This window comes from Centruroides vittatus, unplaced genomic scaffold, assembly GCF_030686945.1.
Source record: "Centruroides vittatus isolate TY-2023 unplaced genomic scaffold, ASM3068694v2 contig_17, whole genome shotgun sequence".
NCBI lineage: Eukaryota > Metazoa > Arthropoda > Arachnida > Scorpiones > Buthidae > Centruroides > Centruroides vittatus.
In genome coordinates this window covers 466,374-490,378 of record NW_027121033.1, presented here as the reverse complement: position 1 = coordinate 490,378, position 24,005 = coordinate 466,374, and the positions used below count along the sequence as shown (strand labels likewise).

Here is a 24,005-nt window from a genome sequence, read left to right as displayed (position 1 = left end):
GACGGACAGCAGGTCGTGGGGATTACACTATACTTCCCCTCTCTTGCCTGATTCAACAGGATTTGGTCTACCTATAATGGCAGACCAAATTCTGTTAAATAGCTCAATATGTGTATTTCCCTCTTGTATGCTGGGCTTCATCTCTCACTGTTGAAACTCAAAAATTTGCAGGATTCTAAATCTCTAAATGGTAGGTATCTATCTAACTACACCTTTTAAGATAGAAAAATGAGAAAAAAAAATCACCGACAGTTACTTATCAATAACTTTAATGATTTTTAACTCTGTCAGTAATATCGTTACATTGTTATACCTCTGTACCGATATACAGTGGGTGATATTTAACGAACGCCTCACGGAACAAATACATAAAATAATGAATACCGATTTGGTCTTCCCTTGTCTTCAGGCAACAATTTGAAACTTTTTGGAGCACGGGAGACGTCGACATCGACCCGGTATATACTGATCAGATAGTATTCCTCCAAACTTTGAAACTCTCCCTTGTAATTCCAGCCTTTACTTTTCCGACAAAAACAATTCTTTTATAGTATTCATGAGACTGTTGTGCGGGTACTCGTTAAGTTTTGTGTCGGTTTTTATTTTTGAAAGGTGAGAGTATAATAGCAAAGGTAGAGAGTGAACAGATGTCTGATGTTGCTGGGCAGTATGGTTCGAACAGGTCTATAGTAGGCTGCAGTTCAATCTTATCTAAGAAAGATACAGTATAATCAAGAAGACTCAAGCAGCTAAAGGAGTAACAAAAATCACATTTGAGAGCTCATAATGGAACCTGAAACTGATCTGACAACAGAAGAACACCAAGAAACTCGGCAAAATGTGTTTTCTTCTGAAAAAGAGGATTAAATTAGCCCCCACAAACAGACGAAAAATATGACTAATAAAAATGCAAGACTGCATATATATGTATTTTTATTATTACATATATACTTTCTTATTTTTTGGGGTCTCCAGAATGAATTAATCAAATTCCCATAGAAACCTATGGTAAATTGATAATCAGTTAACAAACAAAGTCTTGGAATGGATTATGTTCGTTAACCAATCACCCACTGTATTTCATAAAGAATCACAACTTTATTATCAGAGAGTTATATTAAATACTATTTACAGTTCAATACACTAAATTGCTTTGTCTTCTTCAAAATGCTATCGAATGTCCTCATTGTTCGGTTCATTTCTACAGACAATGGATATCCGGCGACCTCTGGGAACAGGCAAATCTTTAAATATTGAGTTTTCTTCACTTAGCACTTCATGGGTATATTTGTATCTGGCCACGCCACTGAAAATACAATTTACATTATTATAATTAACTAAAAATGTATTGTAATGCTATGAAGATGTTTTCAAAATGATTTGGGTTACAAACATCTGTTGCTTTCTGGGGAAGAATCTTCTGTGCAACAGACAATCTAGGTTTGAATGTCTTCCTTCAGTGGTTTTACCTAGATACATTGGGCTGCACCATATGACTGCTCCTGTTAAGGGCATGAAAGGCAGTGGCCTTTTGTGCCCTTAACTACATATATTAATACCAATAGCCCATAGGAAGAATTGAAAAGGGAACCACTGAACTATATTTGATGTCCTAAAATATTATAGAGTTCAAAATACCTACGCTCTTTATTAATAAATTATAGGTCTCATTTCTGCAGAAACTATGTGTGAAAACCTTTGGGATGAAGAGCCAATTAGATAATTTGCAAGTTACGTTTCTACTTGAAAATTTTATAGTTATATCACAATTTGTGGTGGCACAACTGAAATTTTGTAGTCATTAACCTCATTAATATGAGACAATTTATATTTCACATTGAATTTAGTGATTAATAAATTAATTGTTTTTGTGAAACAGTATTTCAATTGATTGCATTTATCTTTAGTCTGCAATTAACATTAAGAATATATAGTGTGTTTAGTTGAAAGTTCAGGTTAAGGAAACATTTTCATCCTCTTGGAAGAACAGTTTTCATTAATTTCTATGTAGTAAAATGGAAAATTTACTCACGTCATCACATACAACGATCGTCTCTTCAAGAGAGCGTCGAGCCGAGAAGTGGGATCGTCTTCTCGCACCAGTCTCATGACGCAGTCCGAAAGAAGGCTAAGACCGGCAATGGTGTCGCCACAGAATCTGACACTGTCAATGTGAGGTTTTATGTAACCGGTCTTCTCCAAGTCCAAAATGTGTACTTGGTTTATGTGATTGATGTTTGGACAAAAAGCTAATTCTCTCACCCTCTGCAAAATTACTTTGTTCTTCTCTTTCCAATGCTTCTGTTCTGTTTCTCTGTAACCGTGTATGGCCTAAAATACGAAGTAATTCAATTAATTCCCAAGTTCATTACAAATGATTATAAAAAATTTAGGATATTCTAAACGATAAGAATAGCCCACAACAGAACTTTAACCCACAACTTCTGATATGTTCACTTCATGGCAACATATCTGCATGGTAACGAATGCATGGTAACTTCATTACCATGCAGATATGTTGCCGGTTATGCTACCTGGACCTTATAATTAATTTAAGAAGACACCCTAACCACCCACGTCCTGCCAAATTATTTAGTAATTATTTAGCCTTAATAGCTCAAGAAACTTTTGAGAACACACCAGTTAACTCTTACAGTAAGCTTTTGTATTTCTTCCATTCTTTCCTCTTCCAACTCTGTTGCCCTTCCTTCAATTCTTGATGCTTTCTCCAGATGAAGTCATTTCTTCCTTTTCACCAACAACTTTTACTTTGCAAGTTCATAATAAAGTACCAATTTTAAAACAAAATATGTAATCTTGGAGAAGCAAATGTTTTGAGTAGTAAATACTGATTGACTGACTGTGGGAATAAGACTACGACTAACTTAAGAAAGGGGATTCCCTGCACTGGAGAACCAGTCATAAGTCTGAGCAGTTGTTAAGTGAGGAGGGCCATACACACACCACGCTGGGATATAACATAAGCTGATTGAAAATCATGGAGGGATATGGGTGCTAAGTTGCCCCCATGACCAGTAAGATCATATGTATATCAAGAGTAATGCCAGATGATGACGAGTGTACCATAGATGTGTATGGTTATAATTTCATCATCCAACACTGTGCAAGCAATCCTTGTGCCCACTAGTGGACAAATGGATAACACCTCTGAAGACTGGCAGTTGTGGATTTACACCTTGCCAAAAAGTTGGTCATATGGCATTTTCTGGGTTTTCTTTGTGTTTGGTAACATTTAAACAGTGGTTAATTTCCCATAGAAAATCCTCCCATCATCTCAGCAGATTGCCCATGTATTACATTGCTTTATACAAACAAAACTACACATCTTTGGCTTTGTATCTTATCACAATTATAGTAACAAATTTCTGTTTATAAAGTTATTTGAATTTTCAGCTTTGAAGATCTGTTTTTCTTGTCTTGCAGACACCAAGATGGATTTTTATATGAATGAAAGGTTTGGCTCCAACATATTTAGACCAGCCTATTTATGAGAATTACTGAGGATCCAATCTGGACATGAACCTAGTTTCCTCAGTAATGGCAGGTTACTAATCAAGCAACCAATGGACAAAATTATCCTATAAACATGGATACAAGAGATGTTTGTAGGATAATTTCGGCTGTTGGTTGGTTGATTATTAATATGTTGGGTTATTGGGATGTTGATATAGCAGGTAACATATCTTAGTTGCTTTGGCAGGATTGTCAAGAGCCTGTATTGGAGTACAGCAGGCTCCTTTTGAGTGTTAGCAGGCCTCTACCTGTATCATTTTTTGAACAAATGAAATACATAGAATATTAATAAAAAACAGTCTTAAAGAAATAAAAATTTTATTTTCTGCTAGTAAAAAGTAACATTAATTTTATCTGGGGGTAGAAACCACTACATTGCTTTAATATTTCTCTGGACTCAGAGAAGCTAGCTTCCCTATTTGACAACCTTAGCCATCCCTTTGGCCTTCTCATTGCAATTTTCTTTTAAGTTTGATGAATTAATCAATGCAATCTTAGTTAAGCTGAAGACAGCCCATTAACAGGGTCAAAACACCACTATTCTTTAAACTTCACCACTATTAAAAGAGAATTGATTAATTCAGCTGAATAAGCGTCTTTATTTATGTTTGACTTTCTTCACAATCTTCATTAAAGATCATGTTACAGAATACAAACTTTGTATATTTATATATACAAGGTGATAAAAGAAAACTTCATGAATAGTAGTGCATGGAGCTTGGTGATGTTATGGGCATAACTGCTCTGTCAGCCGAACAAAAGTTTGACTTATGGTATAATCAAACTCCTTATACTATACATATATGTATATCAACTCTAAAACTTGATTTATATTTAAAGTCAAATGAACTGCTGAATTTTGGGCTATAATATGGCTATGTAATTAATTACTCTCTCTCTCTGTGTGCGCCATATCAGAAATCCTGACATCGGCAAGCACCTGGCACAGGTTAATAAGTGGTTAGTTAAGGCACCAAGGTGTATCCTGGGGAAAGTTACAACCAGAGTGGTTCCCTGTTGTCTTCTCTGGTGCGCGATGTTACGGGAGGAAAAATGCCTTCTGGGAGATCTTGTAAGAAAAACTGGCCCCTAATCAGGTGATACAAATGTGGAGAAAACCTGGAAAACTCCACGTGGCCAGCCTGTCCGAGCGCGGCGCAAACCCATGACCGAACTCCCAGTGTTTAGCGACAGAACCACTCGGCCACTGGTGGGCAATTAATTACTAAATACAGTAGACCCCCCTATAACACAGTAGATACATTCCACGTTATATGAATTCGTGTTGTACAAGTAGTTTAGGGGCTACGGCTGTTTGAAAGGTTTTCTTCCATAAAATTAATCGATTCTAGACTAATTTGACTCAACATTTCCAAATCACATATAATTTTTTGGGAATAATCCATATAAATTATGCTATAAACAAAATATTGTAGGATTACTTACTGAGTGTGCACCATTCGACGACACATTGCTTAAATTTGTTTTCGTTGCAAAGCGGCTCATTGAACGGCGATACATGCTTCCTGATCAGCTTCCTGAACTTTGGAGACATCATTAATTAATAAAAATATAATTTTTATGGCCATTGAATAATAAATGTTTTTAGTAGGTCCAGTGCTCATTTAAACTCAACAGTTCGTACAATGTCCGCTATTGGTCCAGATTCGACCAATCCTGTCGCAACACGAGATGGCAATGACGTTTTACCGTGTTATACGAGTCTCTCTTAGCGTGTTATACAAACACAATCGCAATTTTCTCGATTATACGAATCCATGTTATAGGGGGGTCTACTGTACCAAATAATTTGTCTTGCTGTAGGCAGCCTACCCCTACAATAAATTGCTTAGTATTAATTACATAGCCATATTATATCCTGATAATTTGGCAATTCATTTGGCTCTTACGCTACTTACAACTTCTCATTTCATTTGCTTACTTTGTATATATGTAGAGTAAAAAGCATCTTTCTAAAAGCAATAATTATCCACAAGGTCTCAACAGTAAATGGTTATAGAATAAATTGAGATCATCCAGTAATCTCAACCACATTATTTGTGCTTATATTATTACAAAAACCACCCCTCTTTGTTTCACAATAATGATTGTTATTGGTAACTATCACTTATTGTAAATGACTTTAATGATGTTTAATGCAGTCAGGTTGAGACTAGTGTGAGTATGACACAATATTCATCAATGCTTGCGCTCAAAGTGTTGTTTTGTGTTCATAGTGTCGTATATATTGCAGGACTTCACATGTCACTGCTGCAAGAGTTGCATATGGAATATTGTGAAGAAAGGTACCAATTCTGTTCTTCAACTCATGAGGGAAATGGACTATGTCACTGAAGTTAATGTAATGTCTGACTGCAGTTTTAAGGGAAAATAATCTATATTTTTCAACTCTTACGTTTATCTCATGCAAATAAAGATTAATAACAACTCAAAATGTTATTACTCTTCTTATAATTAAAGATTGAGCAATGTTTTAAATGGCTCTACCATCGCGTCGGCGCCATGTTGGAAGTAGGAAGAGCACAAGTATACAAGACGCTACTGCTAACATTTTAGCTTGTATGTATTAATTTAAATACATATTATGTATAAGATAGCCGTTTAAAATCGTAGCAATAAACATAATTGATTTTGCTTTGTCAATTATGGAGATATCGGCTCTAACGCTTTAAGTAGGTGAGCTTCCCATTTCAAACATGGCGTCGAAATGACGGTAGCGTACGTTTGAAGCATATTGCACCATCTCTAGTTATAAAAAGGTAATAGCTATTCAAAAATTCTTTAGTCGCACGTGACGAGCACGTGTAGTTTTAGTATATTTATCGAACTAGAAAATACAGATTATAGTTGAACTCACGTCGTCCCAATGATCATATTGATAACGCAGTCTCTTTAAATGCTTCTCAGCTTCTTCTACCAGAGATTTCTCTTCTTCCTCACTTAAGAATTCATTATAAATTTTAAAATTATCTTGGATTAACTTTAAAGTGTCTTCATCACTACAGTCTAAGCATGCTGTAGTAGATGAGCGCTTTTCTGGAGCAATGCAACATAATTTTTTACAATTCTGCGTTTTATAATTTATTAAATATCTACTTAATATCCTAGAATTGCACGATAAAAGTTTTGAAAACTTAAAAAGCATCTTTAAAGTTACCAAATACGAAGCACAACATTAACACGTGGTTTGGAAACCGAAGCGACACCTTTCGGGCTAAAATCATTCGCAGTTACCATGGTAACGTAAACAAACAATGGAGGTGAGTGATTTTCCTTTTAGTAAAACTAAAATAAATACTAATAACTCTTAAAATTTCATAATTATTAGATCCAGAAAAATCGAATAATTTATGTATTTATAATTAAGAATTCAAAGTAGCTAAAAATACAAAACATTGTTAATCAAGTTTTATGACGTCACTACGATTTAAATTTTTAAATTTACAAAAGAAAGAATTTTTTTTTTAATATAATAATTCTGTAATATTTATAAAACTTTTTATTACAAGCATATAATTTTTAACGAATTTTTTTATAGAATTAAAAGGTTTGATATCGAAATAATTTTTCGTGTGTCGACAGAAATTTTTCACAAAAGCAGATTTTCTTATAAAATCTTAACCACTTTGTTTTTTAAATAGTGATTATTAATATTTAATGAACAAAAGGTGCAATAATAAACTATTTACTGAAAATTAATAATGCACGATTGTCTTTCCGTCACACAAGATGGCGTGCTATGATTTTTTTCCCTTTAAAATTTGCACATGATAATGATATTCTGTGTGACTTATTGATCTTAAAAATGCAAAGTAAACTAAATTCTTACTTCGTGTTATTTATATATATTTTAAAAAATAATTTATTATAAATATAAATAGTAAATATGTTAACAATGTTGCCATTTCGTAAAATTCTCGTTGAAATTGTCAATTGATAATATAATTTTCGACAAAAGACGTCACCCGTTACAGCCAATAAGATTGCGTGCTTATAAGTGAGAAGTAGCTTAATAGGCAAACCGTTTCCGTTTCGTGTGAAACGGTTCATTCTATTGGTTTGTTTACTTAGCTGCTTGCTACATAGAAGCACCCAAAGATTGATACGAAATAAAATAACATGTTAAAAATTTAAACTTTTTTTAACTAAAAAAGTTAAATAAGACAAATTTGTATAAAATAATTTGATATATAAGTTAAAAAGTATATTTTTTATTATTATACTTTGAATTTGTTATGTCGCATGCAATTTTTTTTATTTTTAATATCTCTTGATTTTGCTATAAAATTTTATTTAAAAACACACAATTTAATAAATTAATAAAATAACAATGAATTAAATTCCTCCTTTTTTATAAATTAATATTTATATAATTTCCATCGCCAGAGGGTACAATTTTAACAAGCCCTCTGGCGACACAAGTTGGAAAAAATTTTTATTTATTTTTTTAGTGAAATATTTCAAAATTTAATTTTAAATTTATTAAAATTAAAATTTATAGGGACATAAAGGTTTAATTATATTTTAAAATTAATAATTAAATTAGTAAATATTATCAGTTTGCACTATTAAGCGATTGGTATTGTCTGCTTACATTAAGAAGAACCGACTTTAGATCTTTAATGGGGACGAACCCCGACTTTTTTGCGTTATTTTCAGATTATAAAGAGTTTGTTATCATTAAAATCGCACCCAAATCCGAAAAGATCTAATGGATGCAGTTTTTAAGTCACGTAAACTTTAAAATTACACAATTTTTAAACCTTAACACAAAACCGGCTTCCTCCGTCATTGTTAAATGGCACGACATTTGACATTTATCATAATTTAGTGGGATAATAGTTTTTTTTAACTTTCAATACATTTAATTGGTTGGGAAAAACGAAAACAAGATTTAATATTTCCTGTTTATTAGAATATTTGGTCACGAAGAGAAACTATAAATAAACGCTCAATAATTCTGTTCTAATGAATTTTCGATCGTTTGTCCACAATAAACTTTATTAGCATTCAGAAGGTAACTCGACTCTTTTATTTATCGTTACTCATTAAAGATAAACCTTCAGTCGTATATTATAGAAGGTTAGAAAAACGATACGATTACGTGTTATAATAGAATCGTGGTCCACAGAACTCTACGAGCAGAGTTGCCAACTTTATTCTACGAAAAAAAGGGGGGTTGAACATTGCGCAGATATTGCATCATAGAGGATATTTATAACAAAGTACTTTGTTATAAAAATTTATTAACTAAATGTAAATTATAAAACATTAAACATCAAACAAACAGCCGGATTCCTTTATCGAAATATTAAGACTAAATAATTACTAAGCAATTTGGATGGAGGCAGGCCGTTGCTAGATTTTTTCCGTACCCATGGTGAGTTCGGCCAGGGCCACAATGGAGACAGGTGGGTGATGAAGAACGAGGCCCAATATATTCAAGAGCGCCCGTGAAGAATTTCTGGGGTTTTTCGACCGCTCGGATTCGATTCCGGATCTCCCCGAACGGTAGGTTGACGCCTTAGTTGCCTCGACCATCCGCCCTCAAATATATCAAAAGGAAACCCCCATAGCTAAATGCTATTACGGTGGCTACATTTACTTCAATTCCTAATTGTTCACGCATTTTTCATTAAATACAATTACTACTGATTAATACTAGTCATGAACTTATCGTAAAGTGGCCAAGTATCTCCAGAATTAATGTAACCTGTTTACGAGATAAACAGGTTGCATGTCCTAACCAAGTTACACTTCATCACGATTATAATAGTTCATGATTTATCATAATTATAGGATATCAACGTATCCTTGACATTGACGCTCTATTATTTTATCCGTTGCGTAAGTATATTGAATTCAACACGTGTATGAAATCTGAGGATTATTCCTACGATCTTTAGCACGTTTGAGGTCAAAGGACTTTGTATAAGAATGCTTAATTTAGAATTTTTTTTTACTGTTTCGGGTAATTAGGGAATGATGTGTAAATTATTTTTGCAGATGGCACTCCCAAAATTGCACTCTATTATTGGATTTCGTTGTGATATAGAAAATGCGATACATTTCTTATCCGAGGATACTTTGTTGTATCCTGCTGGAAATGTCTATGTTCTTCACAATATTCAAAATAACACCCAAAAATTCCTGAAGGACAACAAACTAAACAAAGCTTTTTACGCGGCTCTCGATTCGGAATCCAAGCTATTAGCCCTGCTCATCCCAGGCAAGAGGAGAGCCTTTGTGGCCTTGTTCAACCTCTCAACATTAGAGAGAGTTGCCAGCCTTAGTTACGACCGGATGACCTCCAAAACCATGGTTTGCTTCTGTTTTTCCCCCGATGGGAGGCACGTGCTGGCACAAACTGGGCCACCTGACTGGCAAATGATTCTTTGGGATTGGAATAAAAATGACATTATCTGCGTCTATGAACCTTTAAATTTAAAAAAGGATTGCGAAATTTTCCAGGTGAGAAAATCCTTACTATTAGTGAACATAACGAGTGCTGTATTTCATGTGTTGTTTTCTTCTAGGTAACATTCCATCCAAAGGACTTCAGTCAAGTGTGCTCAGTTGGGAAGAAGACCCTCAGAACTTATCGTATAAGTGGAGGTAACTTCAAGCAGTTTATTTTCCAACGTTACGAGGAAGAAGAAGTGAATTATCTATGCCACGTTTGGTTTTCTAAATCTAAAATCGCCATTGGAAGTAACGATGGAAGAATTCTGGTAATAGAAAACAATGAAGAAGTCGATGAGATCCTTGTCACTGACGAGTACTGTCAGGATCCTAACAAGTAAGTCTACAATTAGACAAAGAAAAATTTTTTTAAAATGTACTGTAATCCTAATTAGGAATGTTGTTTAGAGGTGGTTTAGCAAGGCGCCAGTTGTTAGAACGGGTTCTTAATGATGTAAATCCAATAAATCGTCTTGTTGCCACAGATAAGAGAATCTTAGCTCTTTGTGGGCATCGGTTAGTAGCGGTTTACGAAATTGAAAAAGCGACTATCAAACATATCCCTCTTGGTGTCATCGAGGTGAGTAATATGCAAATTTAGCAGAATATTACACAGTTTAAGGTACAATTTTGCATAATAGTTGCCATCGAACGAAATGGAAGAGGATGAGGATGAAAAAATCACGAACCTGATCGTTAATCCTAAGGGAAAGTTAGTAGTAATTAACACTAATCAAGGACGCTTATGCAGCTTTGCATTCGAAACAGAAGAGTGGGAAAAGGTAAGGACAGAGGTTTTATACAATATAAATTCTTGAATAGAAATTCAATCTTTATGTTTTAGTGTTTTCGTGAAAAATTTTTAAACTTTCTACAACCGAATCTCGTCGGTGGCATCCGTGATTTGGATGTATGCATACAGAAGCAGTTAGTAGCCTTCTGCACCCCGAATTTCTTTCATTTTTGGGATTATAAAAAGCAGTAAGTAGGAAATAAACAGTATTGCACGAAATCGTAGTTTCTGTTTAGTTCCAGTTCATGTTTAACAAAATTAAATCTTACTTCCAAGCTCTACCTTATGGCATTCTACATGCTGTTAACTGATTATTTTACCTTATGTTCTTTTGTGTTTCAGAAAGTTAGAATTAAGACAATTCATTCATCAAGAATTATTCAGCATGTCCGTTCATCCTTCAGGCAATTATGTTGTTGCAGGATGTGGTGACAAACTACGTTTCTTTGCAGTGTTTCTGAATGAACTCAGAACGTTGAAAGAATATCCTATCAGAGAATCAGATCAGGTATGACAAAATAAACTCTCTTTAATTAAAAAAAAAACACCTGTGAATATTGACTTAGAACCATTTTCAGTGTTCATTCAGCGAGGGTGGACATCTGTTCGCTTGTACTTCCGGTTACGTGATCTGCATCTATTCAACCATCACTCTAGATATAATTGCTAAGCTTAAAGGACATTTCGGAGCGGTAATTATGCAAATTAACGATGATACAGCAAGAGTAACTTAATTTCCGTGACACTATTATAGTACAATATATCATCCTTCCTGAGGGTGTTGTTCAAAGTTCAGAAATTTTAATCTAAATTATGAAAGTAAAAATATTTTATGCGTAAAATAAAGTTCTTATAATATAATATATTATATAGGTAAGATCCATTTTGTGGACAGAAGCAGATACTAGTATATTATCCTGTGCAGAAGACGGGGCATTCTATAAATGGAACGTACAAAGTGGTACAAGAGTTCAGGATATCGTGGAAAGGAGTTGCAACTATTACGCCATGTTCGTTGCCGAAAATGGAAATGTTTATATCACTTGTTCGGATAAAACTATTAAAGAACTGAAAAATTTTAAGGTAAGAACCCCAAAATGGCCACTTCTAGATCTAGAAGTGGGTATATTTGATGTTGGATCTTTGCAGAATTCGAGGTCGATCGAGTGCAATACGTTAGTGACCAGCTGTATTCCAAGTCTGTGCAATAAAAAAATATATTTAGGTACGAGCGAAGGTAACTTAAGAATGGAAGCTCAACCTCTTCAGGAGATTTTGGAGGGTGAGGAGCATATGGCACATTTGGGAGAAGTAACAAAGGTGAGTTTCTCGATATATAATAAGAAATTATAAAAGGAATGGCGCAAGACGCATAATGAAGAAAATAAAACACTCTATGAATAATATTATTATTGTTGGGTATGGTTCACAACGGGTCAAGTACGTAGATGATGAGTGACGAGGAAAGACATCTCTATTTAGAACTACTCTTGATTAATCCAGATTGATACAAGATTCGAATACAGAGAGGCAAAATTGATTAATATAATGGGATTGGCCCGCGGTGGAATAAACATAGATTGATGAGGGACGAAGAAAGATGATGATACTCGACCGAATAAAATGGCAATTACGATAAATTAAGATGCTTCCGATAATTTTCAGATGAAGCTATCATACGATGGTACTTTACTTGCCTCATCAGGAGCCGACGGAACTCTTTGCTTCTGGCAGGTAGAACACGAAGCTCAACCAGAAACAGTTCTTTTCACTGCTACCTTCACTACAAAAGAAGAGGTCCAGGAACAGGTAATTGAAAATTTTTATCGTTTATAAAAGTTTAGAAAGCTAAAAATTTGGCCATTTAAGGATTTAAAATGGCCATACTCGAATGGGTATACAAATTTAATGTAAATTTTTGAATTTTTAAACAAGAAATTGAGATTTTTAGGTTTTAGGGTGCGTGAGATGCAAATTAGATGGCCTTAAACTCTTTTACTAGTCTCATATTTACAGAATTTAATCGAAAAAAAAACGCGCCCCAAAAAACTAGTTACATGGTTCCATTCAGAGCGGAGACGTTCTTAGAATTAAAATTTAAAAAAAAGTCAATAAGTTTTATAATTAGATTGCAAAAAATCCATTTAATCTGCCTTTTCATATCAGAATTTATTATTACTCTTTGTTTTTTTTAAGTTGAAGGAATTGGGTCATATTGATACGTCAATTAATTTTCTAGTTACTGATGAGCGTAGGCGATAAAAATAAATTCTCAAACATCTAATCTTACGTGAACGTGTATAGGATTAATAATTGACTCCTGGAAAGTATCCTTAAAAATCTTAAAAAGTGATTTTTTTGGATGTTATTGTCCTGTACCTTCACCGTTTATTGATTTTTTAAGTGTTCTCTCAGGCGGGTGCCACGGATCAATAATTACATGTAGAGACATTTTCGTAATTTCTACACGTCGTCGTATACGATTATAGGATTTGCAAACATTTTAGTGGGTCTCGCGTTAGAACTGTCCCTTCACAGATTATCCCATAAATCTGGAATCGTATTTAGGCTGATGGAATAAGGAAATGCAACACACGGGCGATCTGCCAAGGGAAGATGTCTCACGGGATAATTTTTATGAAAAACTGGTCCTTATTTAGGTATCAGACTTAAGAATAAAGAAATAATTTTGAAACTAATTACGTAATTATTGATATAAAAGATTCATAATCAGTCCTAAATTCTGCTGATTTCTCCTTAAGATTATTTGATTACTATCTAAACTGGACTTTGTAGAAGCTGTGCCATCTACTAACTCCATAGTAGAAAATTCAGAAGGCCTTCTAAATTGGTCTTCTGAAGCTTCTGAGGCCTTCTGGAAAATTTTTGTGGAAAATTAATAAATTAAAGTCATTCCGATGCCTGAAATAGCTACCAAGAACACATTTCATTAATCCTGATGTCCAAGGATGTCTATTTTTGTGCGATTTTTAGATAGAAAAGATTGATCAACTTCAGAATTATATAGAAGAGCTGAGGATCGATAGAGCTTACCAATTGAGGAAGAAATCCGAACAAAATGATAAATATATCGCGAACTTATCCAAGAAATTTACTGAAGATATAGATAATCTGAAGAAAGAAATTGAGGTAAATCTTTCAGTCTATTAATTTCAAAAATCTTACAATTTATGCTAATAATTTATTTAATGTTCAGAAGCTAATTGAAGGAATCTCTGAGATGAAAAAGAAACATGAATTAGAAATCGTAGATTTGGAGGAGAAACACAGAAAAGATTTTGAAAAACAAGGTGAGTCCATGGCATTTTAAATTAGAAGGAATTTGAAGCTCGACCATTTAATGTTTTGATTAGAGGAGGAACATCGTGGCAAGTTGATAGTTCAATATGAAAGAATAGAAAAGATCCAAAATCAATCCAAATACGAGCTGCAAGACGTGAAAGAAAGATCTGAGAAAACAATGAATGATCTGCAAGAAGTTTCAAGAAGAAAGTGTGAAGATTATGAAAAGAAACTGAAAAAATACGAAGAAGAATTGAAAGAAGTGAGTAGTAGATTAATTTTTGGATCCATAGCTCGGTAATTCGCAATTTGTTCTGCTTTAGATCAAGGAGATTCGACAAGAAGAAGAGCGAACGTGGCAACTGTATATTGACGAGAAGGAACAGGAGTTGAACGAGGAAATCATCAAAATGAAGGCCGATTATGACAAACAATTGAAAACACGCAAAGAGAGTTTACTTCTTTATAGAACTGAACTTAATATTATGAAAAGCAGAGTAAGTTAGGCCCTTAGAACAATGCCACTATTCGGGTTTTTTACGAAATTTGCAGCTTTCTTGGTCTTAATTTGTGAGATTATTCTTGTCGTTTTGATTAGATTGCATCACTCAAGAGCGAAATTGAACATAATCGAATCCATAACGAAAAACAGGAACAGGAAATAGGATCTTTAAAAGACGTCATTGAAGATCTGATTAAGAAGGAAGATGTGTATAAAAATGAAATCGATTACAGAAACAAGAGTATCATATTACGAGTAATTTAATATAGATATTGTTTTTTGATAAACACTAACGAAGCCACATTTAATTCTTCACGGAAGCTACGAAAATTGCATGATTTTTCTTTGCAGAAACTGTGGCTTGATAAGATACTCTGTGGATCCTTTGCACATTCTATGGATTGGGAGAATTGATAAGATAAGGCAACGCAACAAGTGAGCGATCTGCTAAGAAGGTAATTCCAGTAAGGACTTTCTATCGGATACTTACCCTTATTCAGGTGTCAGACACGTGAAGAAAACCCGGAAAACTCCACGTGGTTAGACCTTAACCCACGACTAGTGTTTACTGGCTTTATCTACTCAACCACTGGTGGACTTTCCTTCAGAACAAACACCCACATTTGTTCTGATTATAAACTACAAAATATTCCATGTTCTTTATTATATGCCAGTATGGCTTTCCTGAAAGTCATCGTTGAATGTGGCTTTTATGAAAGTGTTTTTCAATTTATTTTATTTTATTTTATTAATTAACCATTTAATTTTGTGTTCGTAGGAAGAAAAGCTGTTGAAATTACAGAAAACAATAGAAAAATTAGAAAAACGAAATTATATTCTTGAGGAGTGTTTGAATGAAGAAAGAAAATGCCAGGAACCTTTGAAAAAAGAGAAGATTCAGCTGGAAGAAAGAATCAAAGAGGTAAAAATTGTAACAAATGTAAGCGTAAATAAGTTGTATACGTTAAAATGCTTGTTTCAGTTAGAACATAAACTTTCGGTGGCAGTTGTTAATAAGAAACAAGCCAAAGAACACGTGGTAACGAATGAAGATGCACAGGTAAAGGAAAAGAATATGTTTTTCAATTTTAGTGCCACATTTTATAAGAACATTTCGAATAAATTATACCAATAACTAGCAATACTCGTAATATTTTAAATCGATTTTCCTGTAAATTATTCAATAATTTAATATTAACAACAAATGATAATTTTAGTCAGACAGTGAAGATATAGGCCTAAATGCCCTTGATCATCATCAAAGAGATGAAGAAGAGAGTTTACTTACCAATGAAGATAACGAAGAAATACAGTAATGCTTATTTCGAGATAAAATTTGTGTTAAAATTAGAATAAAATTAAAATTTTAATTAATTTTCCTTAGATTAAGTGTGAAAAAACGAATCAAAATCGAAAAAATCTCAAGAAGACCAATTCCAAGAAGGAACAGGTACATAAATCCATTGAGAATATTAAAAAATTAATTAATTTTTTAATTTTTAATTAGCTTAAATTTCAAAGGATATCACTTTAAAGGAAAAGAGATTAGAGAACATCATCCAAACTCTAAATAGGCAATTAGAAAGGCAGGGCAAACGGTATAAGAGAGAATGTTCTCATTTAAGAAAGGTAATTAAAATGATGTAATTTTATAAATTAATTAGAATTTATTTTTAAAAGAATAATAAAATAATTATTTCAGGAGAATATATCTCTGATGGAAGAAGTAAGCAGACTCATGGATAAGAATAAAAAATAAACTTGACTTACTTTCACGCGATAGAACTGTTTGTTCACCTAACTATTGTTGAAAATTACGTTTAAAATGTATTATTCCTCAAAATAGGATCAGGTAAATTCATTAATTTAAAGAGATCATCGCGAACCCCCTTCAACCTAATTAAAACGTCCATTTATTTGTTTTGGCACCCCCCTAAAAAGCCGTACATTACAGCTGGAAACGTATTAAAAACATGAGTTTAACACATCTTAGTAATAAAAAAAGAGGGGTGGAAGAGCGTCACGTGACCTAATCCATCCCTCCCCCTCCCCACCAATCAATGAGCGCCTGGTAGTTACGCTTAGCAGTCGAACGTAAGCTGCTGTCAAAGTTACACGCTGTACACACACGCGGAGGGACTTAAAAGGTCAGTGATCTCGTTCTACTCGGTATGAAAGTTAGTTTAGTCGATGCACCTGTCGATCGTGCAACCACCTGCCTCGGGTAAAAATCCCGAGACAGGTATAGTGCCCTTTAACGAGCCCATGAATAATTTTTTGGAGGGTCGTACAACGGCGCAATTCTCCCTCTTCGAAGCGATCAAATACAGGAGATACCGCCAAGCGAAACTTTTGGTAGAGGCCGGTGTCAACGTCGATAGCAGAAACGAAAAGGGTGAAACACCCCTCATATGCACTTCGCTACAACTGGAGGATGTCAAAATTAGGATTAAATTCGCCAGGTTGTTCGTAGATGCTGGAGCTAATCCTAATTTGCAGGATAATCGAGGATTAACTGCTCTGATGTATGCTGCTATACAGGATCAACCAGATTTGGTTTTGATACTATTAGAGTGCGTAAGTAGTGTTTTAAGTATTGTTTTTCTTGATTTTTAACTGTTTAAACGTTTTGCTGCTCATTAAATATTCCATTTTTATTTTTCTTTGTAAGGCTTGGCGACGCTTTTGAAGAATTTCATTGCTTCTTGCTTCTACTTCTATAAATCTTTTAATTTAGCAAATATTTTAAAATTCTTTCTAAAACGCTTATAACATGATTGAGTTTGAATATTTTAAGTTGCTCAATAATTTGCTAATTGTTTAATAGCTTCGATACCGCCATACTCTTAAAATGCTTCAGGATTTCTCGTAAATGTCAGAATTAATGAATTTAATGACGATCTACAACCTCCGAACGTTTAAATATTTAGAGACAATCATTTTCCTCGAGTTTTCTTAAAAAGGACATTTTAAAACCGCCCGAACTATTTTAAGACAATATTTTTAATCATAAAATTCGCAGCTAAAAACGTGAAATTTTGGCTTTAGTAACTACTTCTTGTTAAACAATAAACGATTAAAATATTGTTTACCTCATAAGTAAATAAATAAAATGCCCTTACAATGCTTAATACACTTAAAAATAAAAAATAAGGATACAAGATACCGCTTTTTTGCTGAAGATCCTTCAAGTTGTTCGTTTGGTTTTCTATTTTTAATCACACAATTGCACAATTTTCTACGAAAGCTATCATTTAACAAAGCTTACAACAGACGAAATCCTAAAAGTAGGGCATAGAAACTATTACATTGATAACCATTATCTATTTTTGCAGCAGAAACGTGATGACAGCCATTGTCTAATTCGAAAGAGGAGGAACCTTCAATTGTTAGCCAGTGCTTCGGAAGGAGAAAAAAAGAACAGTAAAAATACAGTACCTAAATTATTTTAATTACTTCCCAATCCGCCCGGCATTAATTAAAAATGAAGAAATGTTAAAAATAACCAAGATTGCGGACATATGAAAACGAAACGGACATTCGATCCCATAGGAAAAAAAGTTTCTTGTCCGCATTGACGGACGATGTTTCACTTTCGTTTTGACGTCAACAAACATCGATCGGTGTTTGTCGTGACATTTTCTATACAATTATTCTTTTAACAGCCCTACGTAGAAGGCCCTTTAATACGCTTTATCTTTCATCTACAATATCGAATTTTATTCATTTATGTAACGCTCGATAGGAAATTAAATCTACCCCTTTGCGCTCCCAAAATAACGTTCTTGACCTGACCTTAGTTCCATTTATCCAAATTTCTAGGCTTTTTTTAAAATTCCATAACATGGCATAGCTCATGGGACTTCATGGCTGAAGTCCCATGAGCTATGAAGTCCCATGAGCTATGAAGTCCCTGATAGACTTCAGCCATGCTATGGAAATTAAAAGAAAGTCAAGTTGCGGTCTTTTTGCGAGACATACAATGATTAAAAATTTAACTTATCTGCATAATTTTATTTGCACAATTTCAATTACTTTAGTTTTATTTGCGTAACTTTCCTATTCTTTTTGCAACAATTACATGGTTGAATTTCGTTGAAAGCTTGCTCTCATTTGCATAATTTTCTTGGCCTATTTTAAATTATATATTATATATATAATATATATATATAATCCGAATAAATTGCTGAAACATAATTTCAATTGTATAGCTTCGAAAATTCTTTTCAACCATACAACAGTCCAAGTCGGTTTATAAATATAAATTCATTTGCTTAAACCACTAACTCTTTTTTGATTCATTTGCATACCTTTCTGCATCGTTTTCATCTATGCAAATGTACATAAATTACTGACTCTTCATTCTACTGTTCGCATGAATTTCTGACTTATTTTTCGGGTATTTGCATAGCTTTATCATTTAGCATAAATTATTGACCCTTTTTAAAACTATTTGCATAAATTTCTGAACTTATCTGAGAACTTAGCCGAGTCATTGAACTATTAAACCCGTCAGAACAATATTAAACCATTGCCGAAACCCGGCGGATGACGAAAACCAGTCAAAAAGTTATGCAAAAGATGATTTGTTTGTACGAATTTCCGACCTACTAACTAACCAATGTGTAATTAAAATTAATTTATAACTTTATTTAATTTGCATAATTTTCCCGACCCATTTTAATACATATTTCACTTTTTTGCATAGTTTAATGATGCCGCCATATTAACGCTAATTTTTTTTTTTTTTTAAATTTTTGAAGCAGGCCGTTTTAATATTATCCACCCCGACAGTGATCTATACATTATATTTCGCTCATCTTGTTTTACAATAATTATATAAAAGAAGACTGCACGAATTAAATTGCAATCGATTTGTTAAGTTGCTCACATGACAACGACGCCATTTTGAGTCTTTTTGTGTAAATAAATGGGATCACGTGATAGGAGTAAACACGAATCACGTGATCAAACCAAAATTATTGATAGACTATGTCTGTGACCCCCTGATTGTAGCAAATTGAAATTACTTTTTGCTTGTTTAAATTAATAAAAAGCACAGATCATTATTTTTAAAAAGTTTATTATTTTTTTATGCAAAACAGACGTAAATCAATCGATTTAATCTGGCAACAGTGTTTGACTTTATTTAATTTCATCCAAGTGAATAAAGTTTAATTATATTCAAGTATATTAAATTAATTTCAATTATTTATTTATAAAAAATAATAAATTGTCGAAAGAAATAAATGTTAAACTTTTGCTTCGGATTAATCAATATACCACCTAACGGAAGAAAATAATAAATAAACATGACGTCAAAATTTTTATCCGAATTTACGCAATTTTCTATTTTAAAAGAACATTATTAATTACTTCTCGCTTAGTCGTCATAAATTTAAACTTAATTAAATATTTCAACACCAAAAAGTAATTTATTAAAACTTTTATTTTAAGAACATAATATCAATAAATCTCCTTAACACCGGGCTTTGTGTTGCGTAATTTATTGTAACATCTAAACTGCACTTAGGTCTTCTTTACGTTACAGGAGTAATGATTCGGTCCCGCTACACTTTATACAGTTGTACCTTTTGTTTATAGGAAGCGGCCGCCAAGTCTGAAGGTTGCCTTGTCAACCCTGGCAACCGCGCCAAAACAATCGTTAAAGAACACAAAGAATAGGAATTTATCCAGCTTTTAAGCGGCAAAATGAGCTTAAAAAGCGAAAAATTAGGCCTCCTTACACCATTTCTGATCTTTAAATTAATTAATTATTAATTTTCGAGTGACCCCGACAACACCCCGAACGGCTCGATATTATTTTTTAGATTAATTGTCCATCGGGGAGATGTCATAAACCAATTGTTCTGGGAAATTCTATATTGTATCAATAATTCACGAGTTTAACCTTGTGGATACTACTAAATAGAACGAATTTTTGCAGGTGCTCTGAGATTTTTAAGGAATTTAGGCCGTTTTGACCCCCCTTTAACGACAGTTTAACGTCACGTAGGCTTGATATGAGGTCACAAAGAGTAGAAAAATGGCTGCGATTTGTTTACTTCGATCTATATTCGTGTTTTGTATGCATGGTATGAACCATTTTTTGTAGTGTATTGCGAAAGGGGACGTCTGTTGTGCTTACTGTAACACGGATCTCAATATTATTGCATACAGGTATGCTAAATTATTGAATAAATCAAGCCTGCAAGTACGTAGATGATTCAAAAATGTTACATTAGTATATTAAAACTGCATAAAATATATAAATACGCCATATTAGTGGTTAAAACACGCAAACAGTATATAAATATGTTATGCGAGTGCACGCAGAAAGCGAAAATACAGTACATGTATGCGTTGTGTTTGTGTATGTATAACGCGCAAACAGCGCACGAATATGCTCTTTTAGTGCATTAAAATGTGTATATACCACAGAAATTCCACATTAGTATATAAATACTTAAATATATTATGTTAGTGTGTACAAAATATGCAAAACAATAGGCAGAAATGCTACGCTAGCGGCAAATACTGCTTATAAAATATACAAGCAACACGCAAACTGTTAGTGCATACCATCAGTAACATTGCATACAATATTGTATGTGATTATAATAGCTGCTTTAAAAAATAATTAAATTTTTAATTCTAGAAATCGATCGATACGGGTATTCAGGATCCCGATGGTAACACTGCTCTCATCTACGCAGCACTACACGGATACGACGACATTTTGGAGTTTTCATCAACACTTCCCACCATTTTGGGTTGCATTTGAATCTCGAACAGAAGAACAACGAAGGTAGAAATGCCTTGGAAACTGCAGAAGAGGCGGGCCACGAAAACTGTGTGGAACTCCTCAGGAAGGACACGAAGACCCCTCTGGTCCTTCAGGAGATAGTCATAGAAGATTACGTCTCCGTTTCTAGTCCCGTTTTGGAGGACAAAGCCGTATTGCAACCCGAAAATTCCGAGATCAACTTGCCCAAACTGGAACAAACACCGGAGCCACCAAGACTGGAAGTGGAAGACAAAGAAATTGAGAAACCCAAGTCGAAAACGCGAATCCTTCCTCTTCTCTCGCTACAACACGTTGGTGAAGTCGGTAAGTCTTTCACAGCGGGAGACTCGTGGGAGTGGGATCTGGGTTCTTCCACTAGAAGGAAGGCCCAAAGATACAAGTACAGGCCCCTAGACACCGGAAGCAGAAGCTTATCGGAATCTAGGGGTAAATTATCGGACAGTTGGGATACCATCAAGTTCTTCAAGAGCAGCGAACAGATAAGCAGAGACACCAGAACTACCGCTTCGATGGATAACGAGATTTTAAGGCCACCTAACACCGAAATACTTCTTCCACCTATAGGTTCAAGGGTCAGCGCTCGTAAAAAGACTCCTTACTTGACTGTACCCGACAATCCAGCTAATGAAGAGGGAGAGCTGAATTTTAATGGAGAGAAGCTGACGACGAGCGCCTGATACGGGGGTCAAAGTTCGTGTTGTGAATGACATTCCTTTTGTTTTATACACACCCGAGCTTGTTGGTTTCGTTCCGTGTTTTGATGGTTTGTAAATAAAGGTATTTGAAACGAAATTTAGTGGCTTTGTAATTTCGGAGGGGGGGTATAAACTCGATTCGAAGTCACTCGGTTCTAAAATTAGGTACACGTGACGCGTCGCAAACCAGGCAGAGAAATGGAAATCATTTCCGTTTCCTGCTTTATATCGTGTTGTCGATTATGTCAGTGGGTTATTGGGTCTCGTAGTAGAAGTGTGGCTTACTTTCTTATCGAAGTTACGCCGTACACATACAGACACACACACAGACAGGTAAATTATGTTTAAAAAATTTATTGGAACACATTAAAAGTAGTACTTTCCATGAAAATAACACTTTGCTACACAAGTGTTATAGAGGGAGCGAAACAAATAGGCCTACTAGATTTGGATCAAACAGCTCGATCAATATTTGTTTTACAAGTGTTTATATACAAATAGAAATTTTTGATATTCTTTTGACCTCCTAAACCTAACAGGGAGAGGGATATCAAGTGAATATTTGCTATTCTATATAATTTAATCTACTCTAAATCACATTCAATAAGAACTTTTGACACCTTTTGACTTCATATTGTAGATACCATAAACTTACTTTGAAATATGGTTTTTGATGATTTGGAGGGCAACGACTAGGAAACTGGTCGATGTTTTTGTGTTGAGAAGCTTCTACCTGTTGCATTCTTAGAATATATCCTTCTATAGATAGTGATTTTTTAGAATAAATTATATAGGATATACTATAATAAACATAGCTCCTAAACAACACTACGACCCGAAACAGTGTTTTTTTTCTGGAACACATTTGAGAAAAACTGACATAATGGTGCTATAACGTAAGAAAAACTCCCTCTTAATAATGAGATTATTTACCTTTCGATTGTTAGTTGTCCAGTAAACACGTGATATCCTTTATTATAGTGTTCGAAAGGTCACAAGACCAAGGTCAACCTCGAGTTTTTAATCACTTTCCCTACCCCAAGCGAGGTTATTTTCATTTCTATAATACGTGGATAATAAGCAATTTCATGCATTAATCACGTAAATTAAATATATATATATATATACATGCAACCACTAAGAATGATACAGCACGATTGTCACGAGGCGAAGGTCTCCATTATTTTCCGAAATATTCCTCGCAAATTAAGTGTTTGTCACCTAACGTACCTTAATTAAGCGGCCGTTTCGACCTAGTTACGCGGGCCACGTGACTCGTCTAGGGCGCGTTCTCCTCCTCGAAATGATATTACTAAACTGTGCACACGTGGCGAGAAGAAACCCGCCGTTTTTCATGCGTGATTTTCGCCGCTTTTCTATCAAAAGCGAACCGCCCACCCCAAATAATGATAAAGTCAAATAATCGATTTATGGATCGTATACAACGTAACTTTCCTAACAGTCGTTAGGAGCGCGCGTGATAGTACTCGGCATTTCAATACGAAATTAAGTTACTAATAAAAGTAAATTATGTACGGTACTTCGTGACCTGGAAGGAATTTATGGAGAGTCACGTGACCATTCGTGCGTATTGCTTTACCTCTCTCTCACCCGGTGTTTACGTAAAACGAAGATAAACCGGTATAAGGATGCTCGCTGCTTTACGTCTAGCTCTTCTGCCACTTCCAGGAAAAAAAACACAGGTTTTAATACGGAAAATTTTCAGTTTTTAATGTAAAGGTACTTCTGCGGTTTTAAAACGTAACGTTTAAAACATTAGAAGTAACGCCGAATGCTATAAGACGGCTTAAAGTTACGTAGCGCTGGAAAAATCGCATCGATTTAAAGGGTTAGAAGCTGTTTACGTCCTCAGAAAAAAAACCACTC

The 24,005-nt window shown here is 34.3% G+C and overlaps 3 protein-coding genes across 4 annotated transcripts; 2 read left to right on the top strand and 1 right to left on the bottom strand.

Annotated features, from left to right (window-relative positions):
* Positions 1–1,082: 1,082 nt before the first annotated feature.
* LOC136969076 (alpha-ketoglutarate-dependent dioxygenase alkB homolog 7, mitochondrial) lies at positions 1,083–6,770 on the bottom strand. Of its 2 annotated transcripts, none has more exons than XM_067263172.1 (3): positions 6,413–6,769; positions 2,033–2,331; positions 1,083–1,306 (listed from the first exon to the last, which is right to left on the bottom strand). In XM_067263172.1, the coding sequence occupies exons 1-3, from the start codon at positions 6,698–6,700 to the stop codon at positions 1,171–1,173; spliced, it is 723 nt and encodes a 240-aa protein (XP_067119273.1). In that variant the 5' UTR covers positions 6,701–6,769; the 3' UTR covers positions 1,083–1,170. The 2 variants fall into 2 exon arrangements, with proteins under 2 accessions (XP_067119273.1, XP_067119274.1); XM_067263173.1 differs by having other exon boundaries at positions 1,182–1,306; positions 2,029–2,331; positions 6,413–6,770.
* LOC136969065 (cilia- and flagella-associated protein 57-like) lies at positions 6,726–15,005 on the top strand. The gene is made up of 16 exons (XM_067263152.1): positions 6,726–6,815; positions 9,562–10,026; positions 10,092–10,354; positions 10,426–10,597; positions 10,659–10,799; positions 10,862–10,998; positions 11,153–11,318; positions 11,389–11,502; positions 11,684–11,893; positions 11,960–12,130; positions 12,476–12,619; positions 13,805–13,960; positions 14,028–14,121; positions 14,185–14,375; positions 14,437–14,610; positions 14,712–15,005. Exons 1-16 carry the CDS (start codon positions 6,810–6,812, stop codon positions 14,877–14,879), a joined length of 2,772 nt encoding a protein of 923 aa, XP_067119253.1. The 5' UTR covers positions 6,726–6,809; the 3' UTR covers positions 14,880–15,005.
* A 994-nt stretch (positions 15,006–15,999) lies between these two features.
* On the top strand, positions 16,000–22,215 carry LOC136969106 (ankyrin repeat domain-containing protein 34B-like). Its single transcript, XM_067263208.1, is given in 5 exon segments — positions 16,000–16,065; positions 16,137–16,244; positions 16,318–17,192; positions 21,274–21,355; positions 21,358–22,215. Coding segments are annotated over 3 exon segments (1,212 nt in total). The 5' UTR covers positions 16,000–16,065; positions 16,137–16,244; positions 16,318–16,805; the 3' UTR covers positions 22,101–22,215.
* The last annotated feature ends 1,790 nt before the right edge of the window (positions 22,216–24,005 follow it).

What these genes read in the sequence shown, in the direction of transcription:
- LOC136969076 (XM_067263172.1), bottom strand. Translation starts at nt 6,700, where the DNA reads ATGCTTTTTAAGTTTTCAAAACTTTTATCGTGCAATTCTAGGATATTA. An exon ending in AATATGATCATTGGGACGAC is followed by an intron (nt 2,332 to 6,412) that starts GTGAGTTCAACT and finishes TTCGTATTTTAG; the next exon opens with GCCATACACGGTTACAGAGA. An exon ending in CGATCGTTGTATGTGATGAC is followed by an intron (nt 1,307 to 2,032) that starts GTGAGTAAATTT and finishes TTGTATTTTCAG; the next exon opens with TGGCGTGGCCAGATACAAAT.
- LOC136969065 (XM_067263152.1), top strand. An exon ending in TCCCTCTTGGTGTCATCGAG is followed by an intron (nt 10,598 to 10,658) that starts GTGAGTAATATG and finishes TTTGCATAATAG; the next exon opens with TTGCCATCGAACGAAATGGA. An exon ending in AAAAGATTTTGAAAAACAAG is followed by an intron (nt 14,122 to 14,184) that starts GTGAGTCCATGG and finishes TGTTTTGATTAG; the next exon opens with AGGAGGAACATCGTGGCAAG.